General features: G+C 25.6%; 3 protein-coding genes across 7 annotated transcripts; 1 reads left to right on the top strand and 2 right to left on the bottom strand.

The window, feature by feature from the left end:
- Positions 1–605: 605 nt before the first annotated feature.
- LOC112602370 (zinc finger protein 91-like) lies at positions 606–9,242 on the bottom strand. Of its 5 annotated transcripts, XM_025350409.1 has the most exons (6): positions 8,645–9,242; positions 8,323–8,553; positions 8,115–8,256; positions 6,069–6,141; positions 5,764–5,965; positions 606–5,115 (listed from the first exon to the last, which is right to left on the bottom strand). In XM_025350409.1, the coding sequence occupies exons 4-6, from the start codon at positions 6,128–6,130 to the stop codon at positions 769–771; spliced, it is 4,611 nt and encodes a 1,536-aa protein (XP_025206194.1). In that variant the 5' UTR covers positions 6,131–6,141; positions 8,115–8,256; positions 8,323–8,553; positions 8,645–9,242; the 3' UTR covers positions 606–768. The 5 variants fall into 5 exon arrangements, with proteins under 5 accessions (XP_025206194.1, XP_025206195.1, XP_025206193.1 ...); XM_025350410.1 differs by having other exon boundaries at positions 8,115–8,553; positions 8,634–9,242; XM_025350408.1 differs by having other exon boundaries at positions 8,115–8,553.
- A 147-nt stretch (positions 9,243–9,389) lies between these two features.
- LOC112602372 (EKC/KEOPS complex subunit TPRKB-like) lies at positions 9,390–10,145 on the top strand. The gene has a single exon (XM_025350413.1). The coding sequence runs from the start codon at positions 9,597–9,599 to the stop codon at positions 10,125–10,127; it is 531 nt and encodes a 176-aa protein (XP_025206198.1). The 5' UTR covers positions 9,390–9,596; the 3' UTR covers positions 10,128–10,145.
- A 1,205-nt stretch (positions 10,146–11,350) lies between these two features.
- LOC112602350 (endothelial differentiation-related factor 1 homolog) lies at positions 11,351–16,097 on the bottom strand. The gene is made up of 5 exons (XM_025350381.1): positions 15,811–16,097; positions 15,700–15,751; positions 12,495–12,655; positions 12,341–12,434; positions 11,351–11,485 (listed from the first exon to the last, which is right to left on the bottom strand). Exons 1-5 carry the CDS (start codon positions 15,880–15,882, stop codon positions 11,424–11,426), a joined length of 441 nt encoding a protein of 146 aa, XP_025206166.1. The 5' UTR covers positions 15,883–16,097; the 3' UTR covers positions 11,351–11,423.
- Between the last annotated feature and the right edge of the window lie 1,013 nt (positions 16,098–17,110).

The following is a 17,110-nucleotide window of genomic DNA, read 5'->3' as shown; positions in this document are numbered from 1 at the left end:
GAGTCTTGATTATTATCTACCTACTTATATCATGGAAATAATTAAAAAATTTTTTTTTAACATCTACAAATTATTTATTATTTTATCATAAATTTATTGCATCTAAACCGTCATGTAATAGAAATATTAATATATAGATGATCACAATGAATTTATCCCTCTCAAACAATATTATATGACATTTTCTTAGTTTTTCCAATATTCTTCAAATTAATATTAATGTTATAGAAGAAAATTTGACATTGGTGCTTATATTTTATGTATAACAAAAAATGTATAGTAAACCAAAAAAATATTAAAACATTCATACATTTAATTGAAATATAATGAAATTAATTACTCAGCCAAATTATACTATATTAGTTATACAATAATTTGCTTGGTTAAATTTTATTTTGAATCGTAAAATAAACAAACAAAAATGATTTAATTATTAGATTAACTTAAACGAGTTAAACTTAAAATGTAATACAGATTTAAATAAATTACTTGATTGACAAATATGAATATACAACACAATTAATGGTTAATAAAAAAAATATTAAAACTTAAATCAATGTAAAAATAGGTAAACCTTAAATATTTTTTACAATACACATTTTTTTTTTTTTTAATATATAATATAGTTTAATACATTTAATCTACAGTAAAAGCTTAACTATACTGTATAAATAGTTAAAATAATAAAAATAGTTTTACACTATAAAAGTTAATACATATTTAAATTTCTAATAGCTTAAAATTGTATTTTAGAACACATTAATATAATTATGGGATATAACATGATAGATGTTTCTTATGATGCATTCTTAAGTTTGATTTAAATCTAAAAGCCATGTTACATTTATCGCATTTGAATGGTTTGACGCCTGTGTGTAATCTCATGTGTTCATGTAAATATCCAGGGTCTTTTAAAATTTTAGAACAAACATTACATTGAGCAGGATTATTAATATTCACTTCTAAAGAATTATTTTGGCTCAAACAATTCTCGACACGTTCGTTTTTATTATATGTAGAAATATTAGCATTGTGGTTTTCCAAAATATGATTACCTAGAGTAACATTTGTCTCAAATTGCTGACCACAGTCTTTACACTTATACATTTTTACTGAGTGTATCTTTGAATGTTCTTGTAATCTAATATTATCAGTAAACTTAATATTACAAATTTTGCAAGAGTATTTCATAATTATTTTTTTTTGATCCATTGATATAGGTTTCCTGTTTGTTCTTTTATTTTGATGGTTTAATTCTTCATAATTTTTAAATAGTCGTTTGTGTTTAATTTTCAAATGTTCTCTATAAGAAAATTTGTGTTTAAATGTCTTTCCACAAACATTACAGGTCATAGGTTCATAACTATTTGTGTGAATTATAGAGATGTGGCGACCTAAATTAGCTGCATTACTGTATACTTTACCACATAACTTACATTTACTGCCATTAATATGATTACTTTTATTTTGTCTCTTAATCACCAGATTCTGTTGCATTGTCTCCACTGTTTTGTCTTTTTGGAAACTGGTATTATTATGAATATTTAAAACTGTTGTATCTAATTTATTATGAACAGTTTTTATATGTACTGATCGATTGTAAGAGGTACTATATGTTTTCTTACAAATATTACATTTAAATCGACAAGAATTGGTAAAATTCTTTGAAGCTTGATTTGATGTAAATTCTGGAAGATTACTTTTACAATGGCGACGACATTCCTTGCTCATTCTCATATGTTTTTTCCACTGAGATATTGAGTTATATTCTTTTTTACAATATCGACATTTCATTTTATCTGGATAATTTATAGATTCAATCTTTAGTTTGCCAATATTTGATTTTAGATTATTAGTATGTTGTTTACTTTTTAAATTAGCAATAAACCTTATATAATGGCCTTTTAAATGCCAATTCCATCGAAATTTCAAGGAGTAAGATCTATTACAAATCTTACATACATATGGTACAATATCAGAATGTGACTTTCGGTGTATATTCAGTTGAAATGGAGTAGAGAATTTTTTCTCACACACATCACAAGTGAACCATAAATTTTTTATGTTAGTTAAATTTGTACCATTTGAATTTCCATCAACTGAATTATGAACTAACTCAAAATCATCACAATTTTCAGTTTGCGGTACTTCATCAACTGTTATGTTATTTGTGTTTAGATTGGAAGCACTTTTAACTTCATTTTTTAATACATGTTTTCTCTCATGCATAATATAAGGACCTTCCTTACTAAATTTTCTATAACAATATTGGCATTTATATGGTTTACAATCAACATGAATATTCATATGATTAGTTAAAGCACCAAGATGTGCAAATTGTTTATTACAAATGGTACAAACTGTAGATTTCTTCTCATTGCTTTTATTAACGTGATTATTCAAATTGTTATCTATAGAAACTGATACTTTGTTTTCATATTTATTAGTTAACTGAATGTTTTCAGGCAGAATGATTGACTTTTTGCAATCTATCGAAGTAAGTTGTTTTGGTAAATTTGGATTTATATTATGCTTTAATAGCATATGATTTGTAAAATAACACCGCTTTGTAAATTTTCTATTGCATAAATTACAAAAATTTGTGTTTTTAGTTGACCATAATTTTTTTTCATTTTTATGTTTTATTGATATTATCTCAGAATTAATGTTGTTATTTTCTATATTAATGTTGTTTTGGATATCAATTACTTCAGGTTTATTATTCTTATTATTTTGTAAAAATAGATTATCTAAGCCAATGTGAGATTTTTCATGATTTGTACATTGACCTTTTCCAGAAAATATTCTATTACAATATTTACAGGAAAATGACTGTGATTTATTATGAAGAGTTTGATGAACTTTTAATGTGGCCTTTGAAGGAAACAATTTTTTACATGTACTACAGTCATATTGATTTTTTATTTTATTACCACTATTATTCAAGCCTGTTATATTTGAAGATGGACTATTCGATGAAGATATCTTGAATTTTCTATTTCTTGAAGTTTTACAAGCTTGAGATTCCATATTTTCAGAATTTATAGAGCCTAATGTATTAGACTTAGTTTCTGTAGGATTAAACTGAACTCCAGATACATTTAAATCTAATTGCTGTTGATGATAAGTCATATGATTTGTCCAAAGAAGTACAGTGCTAAATTTCTTATCACACACAATACATTCATGCATGTTGCATTCACTATGATCACTCATGTGCAATGCAAATGAATGTATATCTGTAGATGGAGATTTTTTACAAATTCTACAAATAAATATAAAATTATTTTGCGATGTCTGTCCATAATCATTATGACAAAATACATTTTTAATATTAGGCAATTTTCTAATACAGAAATAAGGTGTTTCCCTAACAGTAGATGCAATATTATTATTAGCTATACTAATAGGGTTTTGGTATGCCATTAAATCGAGAGGTTTATTTGCCACAGTTGGTTCATCACTATTTACAAAATTCATTAGTTCAAAGCTGTTTCTTTCTCTAAAATTTGTACTCGTGTTTTTTTCTTGCTTAATGTTTAACACATGACAATTGTTCACCATTGAGTTATGTGAAAGAGTCGAAATTATTGATTCATTACTGTTTGCTAAATTTATTTGATCTGAACTGTTTGTTTCTCTGTTAATTGTACACAAGTTTTTTTCTTGCTTAATTTTCACAAGACAATTGTTTGTTATTGAACTATGTGAAGCAACCGATACAGTTTGTTGATTGTTGATTATTTGATGAGAAATATTTTTTTCATTTAAATTTGCATTTAAGTATTTTTCTTGCTTTATATTTTGAATACAGTAATCATGTGTCAATAAATTATTTGAAGCACTCGAAACAGCTGTTGCATTGCTGTTTGTTAAATTTATTTGACTCGAACCATTTGTTTTTATGATATTCAATGAGATTTTATTTTGCTTTAAATTAGTATTGCTACAATCTGTCATTAAATTGTGTGATATATTTTGTGTTATTGATTCATTGCTATTAACTGCTTCTTTATTATAAGATCTTTTTCTTTTTTCAACAGTTGTGCATACATTTTTTTCCTTATTGATATTTAAATTGATATTATTTGCCACTAAATTACGTGGCGCTGCAATATGTATAGTTGATTCATTGCTGTTCACTAAATCGGTTTGATCTGAATTATTTCTTCCTGTAATATTTTTAGATAATAATTGTCCTTTATTTGTATCAAAAGGAAAATCATTTATAACCTCAGGTTCTCTAATTGTAGTTGTTTTATCATTATTTACTATTAACATAACATGTTGTTCATCTTTTTCATGAACGTCCACGTGTTTTAGCCATAAAATCCTTGAATTAAAAAATTGTCCACAATATTTACAAGTATAATGCTTACAACCAATAGTTATATGATTCTTCAATGATAAAGAACTATTAAAAACAATTCCACAAGCAGAACAAGTCGTTGAATTAGCCTTGGATTTACCACAAACCTCATTCCATTGGATATGAGAGTTTTTTAAGCAATGAATTAAATGACAGTTTAAATGTTGTTGTTTTTCAAACTGCAAGTTACACTTTTGACATTTAAATAAATGTTTATCATGTAATTGTTGCATATGATTATTCAATTCAGAAACTGAAACATACTTTAAGCAATCATTACACTGTGTTTGACAATTGTCATGAGTTTCCATATGTTCCACTAAATTCTTTTCACTATGACATTTTTGAAAACAAATATTACATTTAAATACATTTGTTTTACTTTTCCAAACACCATTTAATTTGTGCAATTTTATATTAGGAATAATATCAATCCTAGCTTCATTTTTTTTATGGCTTTTCATGTGTTCATTATATAAACTTTTATCAATAAAATGTTTACAAAATTTGCATTCAAATGTTTGACTGTGATGTTTTTGAATATGTCTATTCAAACCAAATTTTAACTTAAACTGTTTTCCACAATATTTACATTTATTAGTTTTAAAATTTACTTGTCTTTTGTGTTCTGCCAAATGATTTTTTAAAAGATAATTTAAAGCAAAGCCTTTTCCACAAATATTACAGTAAAATATTTTATTATTTGTATTTTCAGGATTTAAGTTAATATTATTAACTGAGACACCCTATAAGGAAAAAAATATTTATACATAAAATAATTAATACATTTTAATGTTTTTTAGGGGATTCTTGACGTATGCAGTCTACCACATGGTCTACCATTCTTAACAGGTAGTGTTGTATACATTCATACTACCACTGTAATGTGTATCTATGAATAGATAATTTAACTAATAAAACGTATCATAATTTGATAAAATTAGGATCTAAATTTATTGGTTATAATAATAAAGCCTTCAACCAATCTAAAACAGCTAATATTTGTTGTAAATTATTGACATTTTTGTTTTGGATATATCTTATACTACATATGAAATTCTACTAAATAGACATAAAGTGCATAATACATAAGTATGTTTTTAATCTTTTAAATTTTAAAACTATGTTAGCTAAAAAGTTATGATAAATTGTTTAATTAGAGGAAACTGCACTGTTTATGGTGGAAAATAGAGGTAAATATTATATACAATTATCGAAAGAAAAACTTAAATTTGGTTAATAACTAATGTTTAATACATAATAATCAATATAGGAATGATATTAAAAAAAGTGGTGGATTACATACGACACTAAATATTAATAGTGGTAGTCATGGCACATGAAAAACATGTGGTACACATCACATGACAAGAATACCATATTAAATATATTACCTGAAATTCCAAGGGTAATTTCATATTATTTTGATTGGTAACATCTTTAGAAATTTCGATTCTACTTTCCCACATACAGTCATCCAACATATCAGTTTCAAGCTTTATAACTTTCTCAACATTTTCAGATATTAAAGACACATGATTATCTTCAACTGTATACCACGCAGGATTTTCAACAGTGTTTTCAACATATAATTCACTATACATTTTAAAGATTTAATTAATTAATATTTTGTAAAACATAATTATATTAAATTAAAAAGAGAAGAAAATTTATGAAGATTTTAGTTATGTGAAAATACCTGGTAACAGCATCAGCATCACCAGTGACTTCAACCTTTATGTAATTTTTCATTGGAGTCATTTAAAAATATTCTAAAAATCAAAATATTAATTAATTTCTAGTATATATAAACTATACTAAATCTAATAAAGTTTTATTTGAATTCATGATATATATATTTAATCGATAGTATTTTATTTTTTATATATAAAATATACACCTAAATAATTGCTGATATTTTTCTAAAAACCTAAACTGAATGCTATTCTTTAGTTTGATTATAAGTACATTTTAAAATAATTAAATAAATCAAAATAAGTGAATACAGAAATTAAAGAGAACCTATAAGCTGTTTATTGTGTAACAAACAAAAAATTATATAATGGAGGTTAATTAATAAATAAATAGATTATACTTGTATGGCTGTTATTAAAGTTCTCATACGAAATGAGGTCAGTGTTTAAATTAATTTTAGTTTTAAACTAATTAAATTGTAATATTTCTAAATGAAAATTTTAAAAAACACACATGTGAATCTTTGATGCTAACGATTTAAGGATTCACCCATCTAATTTTTTTTTTAAATAAAAGAGCACACTTCATAGCAAATTATAAACATCTATTTATAAGCCCAACTCCTATCCATGAAATTTCAAGCAATAAAATAGAAATTTATCAATGGTATCATCTATCCCAGAAAATTAAAATTAAAATTTACAAAGCTATTTATTTTTTTTTTAAGTTGTCACATTTATGTACTCCCAAGATCATTGTATACACTTATACATATTTACTTAACATTCATATATAATAATTTTACGTTATTGTGTTAATAGGGCCCAAAAATATTGAAGATACCACCTGAAATTTTGACCTACAAATACCCATATTTTTAGTCAGATAATTGTTAAATAGATCAACATGTTCTAAATTTATTAAATTATATTTATTTTTTTATTAAAATGTAAAATTGCATAAGTGTGCGTGCTTATCAGGCTTCGAGGGAGGCAAGTACCTTCTTTATAATATCTTTTATCAAAGTTTTTAAAATGTACTATAATATATAAATATTTTGCTAGTAATAAAAAAGCTTCAGCTTTTTAATAACTTCAAACCTAATTATATTATATTATATTAAAATTTTATTACTGTTTTTTTTTTATTTTAAAGTCACAAGAAAAATCTATTAATTTTTTTATATTAAACATAACCGTATGAAATTTAAATTAGTATATAATATGGTTTATATACCCAGGTCCATAAATATATATAAGGTTTAATTCCAAAGATTGTTGTCACACATCAACATCTTATCTAAAAATAAAATTCAGAGTCTAGATTCATGAAACTCTAAGTAATTTAGTCTTGTCTCCCCTGAAAAGAGGACATGTACACAATTATGTGTACCAACATAAATATAATTAAGAGAAATTTATTTATTTTTAATAGTTATTAAACTCATATTGTATACATACAGATGATAACTATACATGTAAATAAATATTAGAGGATGTAGATATGTAAATCCAAAACATAAAATCCCTGAACTAAGGGATTATAATGTACCCTATCAATTGTTACAACTTAAGAAAATTTTAAGTTAAACTACTAGTTTATAATGTACCTTTTATCATAATAAGATATTATAATATTCTAGTTTATTTTCAAGCATCTAACATTGTACAATTATAATACAATGAATTAAGTATGCATAATTAATTTAGATATTTTTAATTGATAATTACAGACATGTAGGAAAATTGAGATATATAAATACACGGAACAATACATTTAAGTTTCATAAAAATGAATATTGTATAGATGATACAAGTAGAACTTGACTGAACATTTTAATACACAATTCAACAACAAAATGGTGTCTTTTACTTTTAGGTCCCATTATCTAATGTGTTTGTATCAACAATTATCTATCAATTATTAGACTCTTATGTCAAGATTAGAAACTCAACAAAACTACTTGTACTACAACTTAATAAATTCAAAATAATGAAAAAATATATATATAATAAAACTATGAATGGTTGTAATAGTAAGGTCAACTTACTATTTGATCACCCGATGATGGGTGACAAATCAATTTGCAATCACATACACGGTGAAACAAGAATGCAAAACCGTTCTGGGTTGTCGGCCATGTAACAAAATCTCAATCAGTCTTATGTTGGTTTCACATGTTGAAACCGACACTGAAAGCCACAAGGAAATTTTTAAAGAATTAAACGATTTCAATAAAACCAAAATCTGAAATTTACAACAGCAGTGTCCAGTTAATGGATAAATGGACCGAAGTTATAGATGTTTCTGTATCAAGTATTTGTGCACGTTCAGCTGTCCAGGTCATGTTCAAAACTGATTTCTGATCACAGAATAACAATCTATTTAGTAGTTCAATTATACGGATATAGGTGCGCAATCAATTCAAACTGTTAACTTTTGTTTGTAGTCGTAAGCGGCTGACTTGACATTCGGCTACCATCAGATAGCTGGAATAATTACAAATAGAAATTATAAAATCATTACGAATATGTGGGGACATGTTATTATGGATATGAACATTACAAACGTTTTTCATACATAGTATAAACAATACATCCCATTGATACGAAAGCATAGATGGATCATAAGTATGTATAAGAAGCGATACATTGATGTCAAAACAGCGACCACTGGTTAATCGTAATATCGTTTATTCGCTCCCCCGCCGAGTGTGTTCAGACTTTCAGAGTTGATAGTTGACACTTGATTTCGTCGGGTTGATACAAATGTACAATTGTCATACGAACCATACAATTATTGGTTGTGCATAAAAACAAACATGGTCGGTCGATTATCGATACTTTAAGACGTCATTGTAAAAGTAAATTAAAAACAACATTGCAGTTTTCATTTTCGGAATCACGGTTCACGTCAGTATTAATTTCTACGCAAACTGCTAACGTATGAAAATTTGGAATTTTGAATTCGTCAAAGCTGAATGCAGAAAGCCGGAATGGTTAACGTTCGGCTCACATTGCAGAATTCCCTAAAATTGATAGCAATTAGCATTTACGAGTAGCATCAAACAACTTACCAGGCTATACAATCATGATTCATATTCAACTTTCGAGATTCGTGACTCGTACCAAAAATTAAAATTACTAATTATTAAATAAATAATATATTATAATATAGTGTGCTACACTGGCAGTGCGTCTGCGCCTTAAACTTAATTACATGACCCAGTACCAGATCTATGGTTATAGGCAAATAACCACAGGCCGGCACAGATATATATACATATAATGTCTGTGGTCATATCTATTATCATTTAATAGATAAGACCATGCTGGTGAGTGATAACTGACTACAAAGTACAAAGTAAAAATTTGAAACTATAAGTTTACAAGCAAGAACTATTTAGTGTTTTAGTGTCTACACCGGTCATTGAACAATCAATAATAATTATAATTTCTCAAAACACTGACTGACTACTGACATGAAAACAGCCACTACGTGTTTATAAAGGTAAAAAAATTTATTCAAAATAATGAAGGTTTACTGTTTGCAAAACGGAAAATATTTAGGAGTATCTTACTTTACAAATGTCAAAAATATAAAATGGCTTAAAGACAACATGGCTTCAATTTTCAAAGATAAATCACCAGTGTTAATTAACCGCAGATTGATTGCCGATCCATTTCAGATTGTAGTTGCTGTGAATAATGCTTACTTGTCCAATGAAAACTCTTGTATGAAAACCAAGTCTCTTGCTAACGAAATTTTGTTCAATTTATCTGGAACAAAAAATATCACACAATCATTGAAAGATGCAAGTGCTAATGATGAGGATGATGACATGATAGTTGCACTTACATCAAAGTTTTCCAATGTTCCAGAAATGAAAATATTTCAAGAAAAATGTATTACAGGATGTGAAACAGATATTTCACAACTTACAGAAAATATTGATGAAAATTATATTAAATCTTATTACAAAATAAGTGAAGTAGAAAGTTTAAATTCCAGTCTACTTGATTCTATTGTTACTAGAATCGCTTGTAAAATCCTAACATTGTAAAACTATAAATTTAAGTAATTAAAATTGTATTAAGTTACTTTCATTTTTTATATCATTGTAATATTTCTTAGAATTTATAATCCTACATTTTTCTAAATACGTTGGTCCTAAAAATAAATATCAAAATCAAAGAAGCAAATTATTATATTTTTAAAGTTATTTTTTACTTAAATACTTCAATTTCTATGATTGTTGAAAATTTCTAACAAATACATAACATCTGTTGTATTAAAATAAAATAAAAATATAATACTTAGGGTCATGTTTATTTCACTTAAAAATAATAAATGAATCAAAACATTTTTATATACTAAATTTTGTGGAAGAATTCTGTTTTTTTAAGTAATTGAAAAATATTTGAATAATACTTTGCACATTATTCATATTGTAGAATATCTGTGTATATATTGGCACAATTGGTCAACAAATGTTTGATTGTAACTTTGGTGGTGTTTTATACATATGTTGTTGTTCATTATTTTTTTAAGTTTTATTTTCATTATACCTATCTATCCTTGTAAGCAATATAACAATAATCAAACCAACTACCTTACTTAAAGTTAAATGTTTTAGTACTGCAAATATCCAATAAATAACTGATAAGGTTAAACCATAAGACACTCAAAATAATACTGAGTTACTATTCAATGGAAGAGCACACTGAGCACATGCGAAGTTAGTAATACATTCCAATTATATTTAAATGATAAATTATCAAAGAAAATTTAACACATGAAATTAAATAAGTACCTCATTACAGTGATACCTTTTTTTAAATTTAAAGATATACTTTATTAAAACTAAAAATTGATCCGGATAATGATTAGTTTTGCACAGTTTGCCACTGAAATTCATCAGTTATGTCAGGCCTAGAGGTCACTTCTTATATTAAAGTTTACCCAATAACTTTTTTTTTCAAAAAGAATGTCTGCAGTATGTACATAAACATAACAATATTTTATACTTGTTGATTGTATAAAAAAATACTTATGTAATTTAAATCTTTTTTATTTTAAAATTGTGCTTTTAAAACAGAATATCAAAGTACAAGATACACACAAAATTAATAATATGCTGTATTACGAAAAATGTTAATTACAAAAAAAAAATATAATAATATGTAATGCAGTATTACATAATATGTATTACCAGCTCAAACTTAATAAAAGGATAAAATAAATTAAAATAGAAGGTAATTTTTTTTTTTTTGTCACAACAATTTCTTTTATTTAAAGCATAAATAATAGTATTTCATGTGAAATTAGTGACTTTTGAGTTAATACTCCCCCAAGCCCGTCACTTCTTGGTGCTAGGGGGCAGAAGTGCTTGGCCACGATCTTTTCCTCTTAATTTTATACCTGAAACAAAACATTTTGATTTATTACACGTTTAAATGCATAAAAAAAAATACAATATGAAACCTAATTCAAATATTTTGATAAATACAAGATTTCATATCATATCTCATAAGTGTTCATTTTTGCTTCTAAAAAATTTTCTATATCAATTTTTATTTTTGTTTATTATGCAATAAACAAAAATCCAAATTTTGTTTTGTAGACTTGTGGTTACAATATGATAATCCGCTTTAATTTAAGTTAAAATCCTATTTCTGATTCATTATTTTATGTGGAGATATGAATATACTTTTAAAGTTCAGTACCTAATTAATATATTGATTCAAATTTAAACTACTCACAGTAAAGTGTAAGTGCTTAAAATACTATAAAGAATTCATAAACATATTTTATATATTATATAAGCAAGATAAATATAGTACAAAGCCACACAAATTAAATGGAAAAAGTTGTTAAAATTTTTAAGTTAAAAGAGCTCAAATTAAAATTATTAATACACTAATATTCCCTGCCATTAATTTATCTTTGTATTCAGATAATGTTTTTTTAATACTTTAATAGACAAAAAATATCTTCTATAATTTTAAATTTTATAAAAATTTTACTAATTTATTATTAACTATACATAAAATTCAATAATCAACTCTCAACAAATGGTGATAATAATTATCTAAATAGCTAAAATTAAATATTTTTTCTATGTTTTTTCAATTTTTTAAAAATATATGATAGAATGAAAAATAATAATTGATTAATACAATTTGTTATTTGTTTATTATCAATAAGTGTGTTGTATATAGTACAAACCATATTTAATTGTTATTAATTATACTTCTAGACATTTAAAATACTTACAAAGCACTTTTTCAATTTTTCCAATGACTAATTGATTGGGTATTCCACGTCCAGCTTCATAATCTTGAATTACTTGTGGTTTCTCATTAACTTTCTAAAATGATTAAGATTATATGAGTAAAAAACAATAATTTTAAATATATATTCAACTTACAGTAGCCAGCTCTTTTTGATTATAACCTTTAGCTTGTCGCCCTTGTTGTATAAGACGGCCTAAATCAATTGGCACTTTTTCATGTTTTAATTCCTCAGTTTCACGATCCAATTTTGCAGTATTTTTAGTTGTAACTTGATGTTTATTAGTAGCTGCACCCCCTAAATATTCATTAATAATAAAATCAATAATGTAAATTTATGTGAAATGATAATAGTTGTTAATAATACTAGAAATTGAAAAAATATTTATTTAAATCAATTATGGTGATCATAATCCTCTTAAAAATCCTAGTTTTATAATTAGATACTTTAATTAAGTACAGTAGAAATAGTTTATAATGAGTTATGACATTAATTGTACTAAAAAAAACAGAATAAATTATCTAAAATTTAAGGTCCTGGCTACTCTTAGCAAGAATATAATTTTTCATTGGTTTTTATGAAATTCTTATAATAACTAATAATTTTACAGGTGTAGATTCCTTTTTATATTCAGAAAAATATTTTATTTAAAATTAATTTATTTTTAACTTTTTTATTATGTAATATTTAAGTCAACTGCATCATTAAGTTTCTTAATAAATGGTTCGATTCTTCAACAAATTATCTGAGGACTTTTAATGATAAAATTGTAATTGTTTGTCTCGTTGGATTCAATGACTTAAGGCATTATTAATATCAAAACTGATCAATACTGAAATAATACAAAATTTAATTAAAAATTTATAGTTAAAATTATGAGATTGATATTATACAAATGATTAGATTTATAATGCAAAATATATTGAGTTTTTTTATGTGATGTAATATTATATATAATAATAGGTTATTAAAATATATATTTATTTAATTTTAATTATCATGAAATGTTTTTCTTAGTCTTTTGAACATTATTAAAATGGTTTCTACTATAATTGGTTATCAACTTTAAATTAAAATTATACTACTAAAATGGAAATTAAATATTCAAAAATCTTCTATTTTTTTGAAAAGCTTATTTACAATTTATACTTAATTAAGTATAATAAGTAAATTTTTTTAATTAAAAGAATATTTACATACATTTTTATATTTAATATAAATAAATATATTATATTTTTAACATCAAACAAACTATTCTAATGATAAACACACACTCAACAATCTAACAAATAGACTTAAATAAAGAACTTTCAAAATATAGATTGCAACAATTTCAAAAAAGCATGACATCCCTAATCTCAAATAACAGCTCATATGGAAAACCACTAAAAACATTATACAAAGAAAATAAATTGTACCACCCATTCATTGTTCCGACAATTCTCTTTCAATATCCGACAAAGAAAAAGCTGTTCTTTTTAATAACCACCTTGAAAATATTTTCCTGCTTCATACCGATATTAATCCAAATACTGAACTAGAATCGATATCCAGCTCTATAGATAGTCTTCTTCCTATGTCACTATCAATAAAACCAATCACCCCAGCAGAAATTAAAAATCAAATGAACAAACTACCAGCAAATAGAGCCCCAGGGTATGAATTAATAACAAATAAAATCTTAAAACAGCTTTTCTACAAGTCTATACTTTTTCTCACAGTTATATATAATGCAATGTTAAGACTGTCATACTTTCCTCCAATATGGAAATTTTCTGTCATAATAATGATACCTAAATCAGATAAACCCAAACATATAGTTAACTCATACAGACCTATTAGTCTTCTATCAACATGTGGTAAATTATTCGAAAAACTGCTAATAAAAAGATTATCTCTGATTGTATCTGAAAAAAAATAATATCTAATATCCAATTCGGTTATTGATCCTACCATTTTACAATTCATCAAATTCATAGATTAACGGACTACTTTTCATCATCATTAGAAACAAAACAATACTGCCCAGGAGCTTTCCTCAATGTAGCCCAGGCATTCGACAGTGTGGCACAATGGCCTCTTATTTAAATTAAAATCTTTTTTATCCACCCCTTACTGTCTTATACTCAAATCATACTAAAAAGAGATTTTTCACGGTAAGACACAGAAATTCGATATAAAACGAGCAGTAATCTGTCACCTCTACTGTATAATATTTTTACCTGTGACATTCCAAAAATTACAGATACCTACGCTGATGATACAACAATCTTATCAACAAAACATGACCCCCCCCCCCCCCAAATTGCAACACAAAAAGTGTAATACCATCTCAATCTAATCTCTTCACGGACAAAGAAATTGAAAATCAAACTAAATGAAACTAAATCAACATAAGTCAACTTCACCCTAAACCGAAAAGAATGCCCTCCCTGAATACTAAATAATAACCCTTTACCAAACTTGAACTCAATAAAATATTTAGGGATAACGCTTGACAAGACTCACGTGAAAAGAACACACCATAAAGAAAACAGTGCAACACATGCCTTCACCTTCTCCGCCCAATTTTGAAATCCAAACTTAGTTTAAAAAATAAAATTTTTATATATAAAGCCATATTAGCCCCCGTTTAGACGTATGGTATCCAAATATAGAGACAAGCCAAATCATCTAACATCTGCCCACTAGAAGCTTTTCAGTCAATAAGTCTATGAGTAATTACTGAATGTCTATGGTATGTCACAAATCTAAACTTATGCAACGATTTACATATTCTAACACCAACAAAATTAGCTCATCAATACTATAAAACATTTCACAACAAATTAACAAACAATAAAAATCCTCTTATTTCCCAAATGTCTTCTTTAACTATACCAGGAAATCCTATCAAACAACTAAAAAGAAAATGGCCTAGAGATTCCTTAAACCAATAAATAAATTTTCTATTTGATTTAATAATATTATTATTTTATTCTAAATAATAATACACGGTATTATTGAGGCCTCACTTTTTTTCCAATTTTTTTCATTAAACACAGTAATACTGTAATTATGTATAATATATAATAGGTATAGAATAATAAAACTTTCAAAACACATCTTATTAAACATTTATTATAAACAATAATTTCTAACCACTTTATTAATTGTAATTATACTATTAAATAACCAACAATAATTAAGTACCTGAATCATTATTTACTTAATCATTAAAATGTATTTTAAATATACATTATTCTTACTATTTCAAGGAATAATAATTAACTCGCATAGTATGAGCAATTTACAAAATAGGATTTGATAAACACATATATAAAATATACATTTTTACTTACATTTCACTTGAGTATCAATAACTGCACCCTCACGTCTAGCTTTGTTTATAGCCTAAAACAGTTCAAAAACAAATTAGGCAATTGCTACTTAAAACATATAAAATAATGAACCTGTTCCGATTTCATGGTTGAAGGCTTTGGTGGCCTTTTTCTCAATATTGTTACTGTATTCCAGTCGCCCATGATGATAATATTTTATTAGACTGTAAGACTGAAATTAAAATTTGATACCACAACGCGGTTCACACCACTTAGAAAATTAATATGAAATATCAATCGTTTATAATCTTTTAAAATTGATTTGATGAGAAATGGTGAAGCAGTAAGCACTGAACCGTCAAGCTAAGAGTAAATTTTTAATAATGCAGCCAGTGGCAATGATTTGTTTTTGTAAAATGTATTATTTAACCAAGTTGAATAACCACAATAGGTAATAGGTTATCGGTGTCGCGGTGAAGAGATGTTTCAGAAAACATATGACCGATAAAATCAAAGACATTGCAAACTTAGAAATTATTTGGGGGAAAAGTAATAAATTTAAATTTAAAATATAATATTCTCAAGCTCTAAAGCACACTCTACAAAAAATATTTTTATTTTACTAGGTTGAAAGTATTTTAAATTCTAAAACAGCGAGAAAAATAGATAACTACTCGGTGCTCTGCTTAACAGTTGTCAGTAAGTGTCAATAATAACATATCGTCACTGAATGAGTCAATATAATGACGTAATGTATATAAGTATGTATATAAAATGTATTAAATTTGAATTCAATGACGATAAATTGTTACATGTTAAATAATTTTGAGTAAAGACTCTGTAGCTTTATATATTTCTAAAAATATTCTGTATATCTTATGATATATTAAAATTACTACCATAAAATGTTTTTCTTACTATTAGTAATGCAGTAAGTTGAATTAATTTTTACCAAAAGCATTACATTTATAACCTATATTATGATTATTTAATTATTGCAATAATATATTACACTTATATCATAAATTATAATAGTTAACCTTTGAGCCAATACTGATTTACCGTAGAATGGAATGAAATATGAATAGATTCGTAGTATAAATGGCCAATATACAATATTAAATATTAGGTAGGTTTTATTTAATTAGGTAATCTAAATGTTTTGAAAAAGTCTTTATGTTTTGTGATTCTAAGATATAATAATGAACCTACACAAAAGTTCAGACCTTCACGAAAAATATTTTATAGAGATCGAAGTGGGGGGATAAAATGAAATGGCATCCTTCCACTTTTTATTTTTTACATTTTCTATTCATCCACTTATTTTGTCCAAAATAACACATCCCCTGATAAAATTATATACAAAGATTGTCTATAAGAGTTTAACTTATCTCCATATCTAATTACCCTCATGTGTGTAAAGTAAACCATA

Source organism: Melanaphis sacchari, unplaced genomic scaffold (genome assembly GCF_002803265.2).
Source record: "Melanaphis sacchari strain LSU unplaced genomic scaffold, SCAv2.0 Contig86_pilon_pilon, whole genome shotgun sequence".
Lineage (NCBI taxonomy): Eukaryota > Metazoa > Arthropoda > Insecta > Hemiptera > Aphididae > Melanaphis > Melanaphis sacchari.
The sequence above is the reverse complement of the archived record's forward strand: the minus strand, read 5'-3'. Positions and strand labels throughout refer to the sequence as shown.

Bases quoted from the DNA above. Each gene is read 5' to 3' on its own strand.
- LOC112602370 (XM_025350410.1), bottom strand. From the start codon at position 6,130: ATGACTCCAATGAAAAATTACATAAAGGTTGAAGTCACTGGTGATGCT. The intron at 5,966-6,068 runs GTATTTTCACAT...TAAAATGTATAG, and splicing joins GATGCTGATGCTGTTACCAG to TGAATTATATGTTGAAAACA. The intron at 5,116-5,763 runs GTAATATATTTA...TTTTCCTTATAG, and splicing joins AATTACCCTTGGAATTTCAG to GGTGTCTCAGTTAATAATAT.
- LOC112602372 (XM_025350413.1), top strand. From the start codon at position 9,597: ATGAAGGTTTACTGTTTGCAAAACGGAAAATATTTAGGAGTATCTTAC.
- LOC112602350 (XM_025350381.1), bottom strand. From the start codon at position 15,882: ATGGGCGACTGGAATACAGTAACAATATTGAGAAAAAGGCCACCAAAG. The intron at 15,752-15,810 runs GTTCATTATTTT...GAACTGTTTTAG, and splicing joins CAACCATGAAATCGGAACAG to GCTATAAACAAAGCTAGACG. The intron at 11,486-12,340 runs GTAAGTATTTTA...GTTTTGTTTCAG, and splicing joins AAAAATTGAAAAAGTGCTTT to GTATAAAATTAAGAGGAAAA.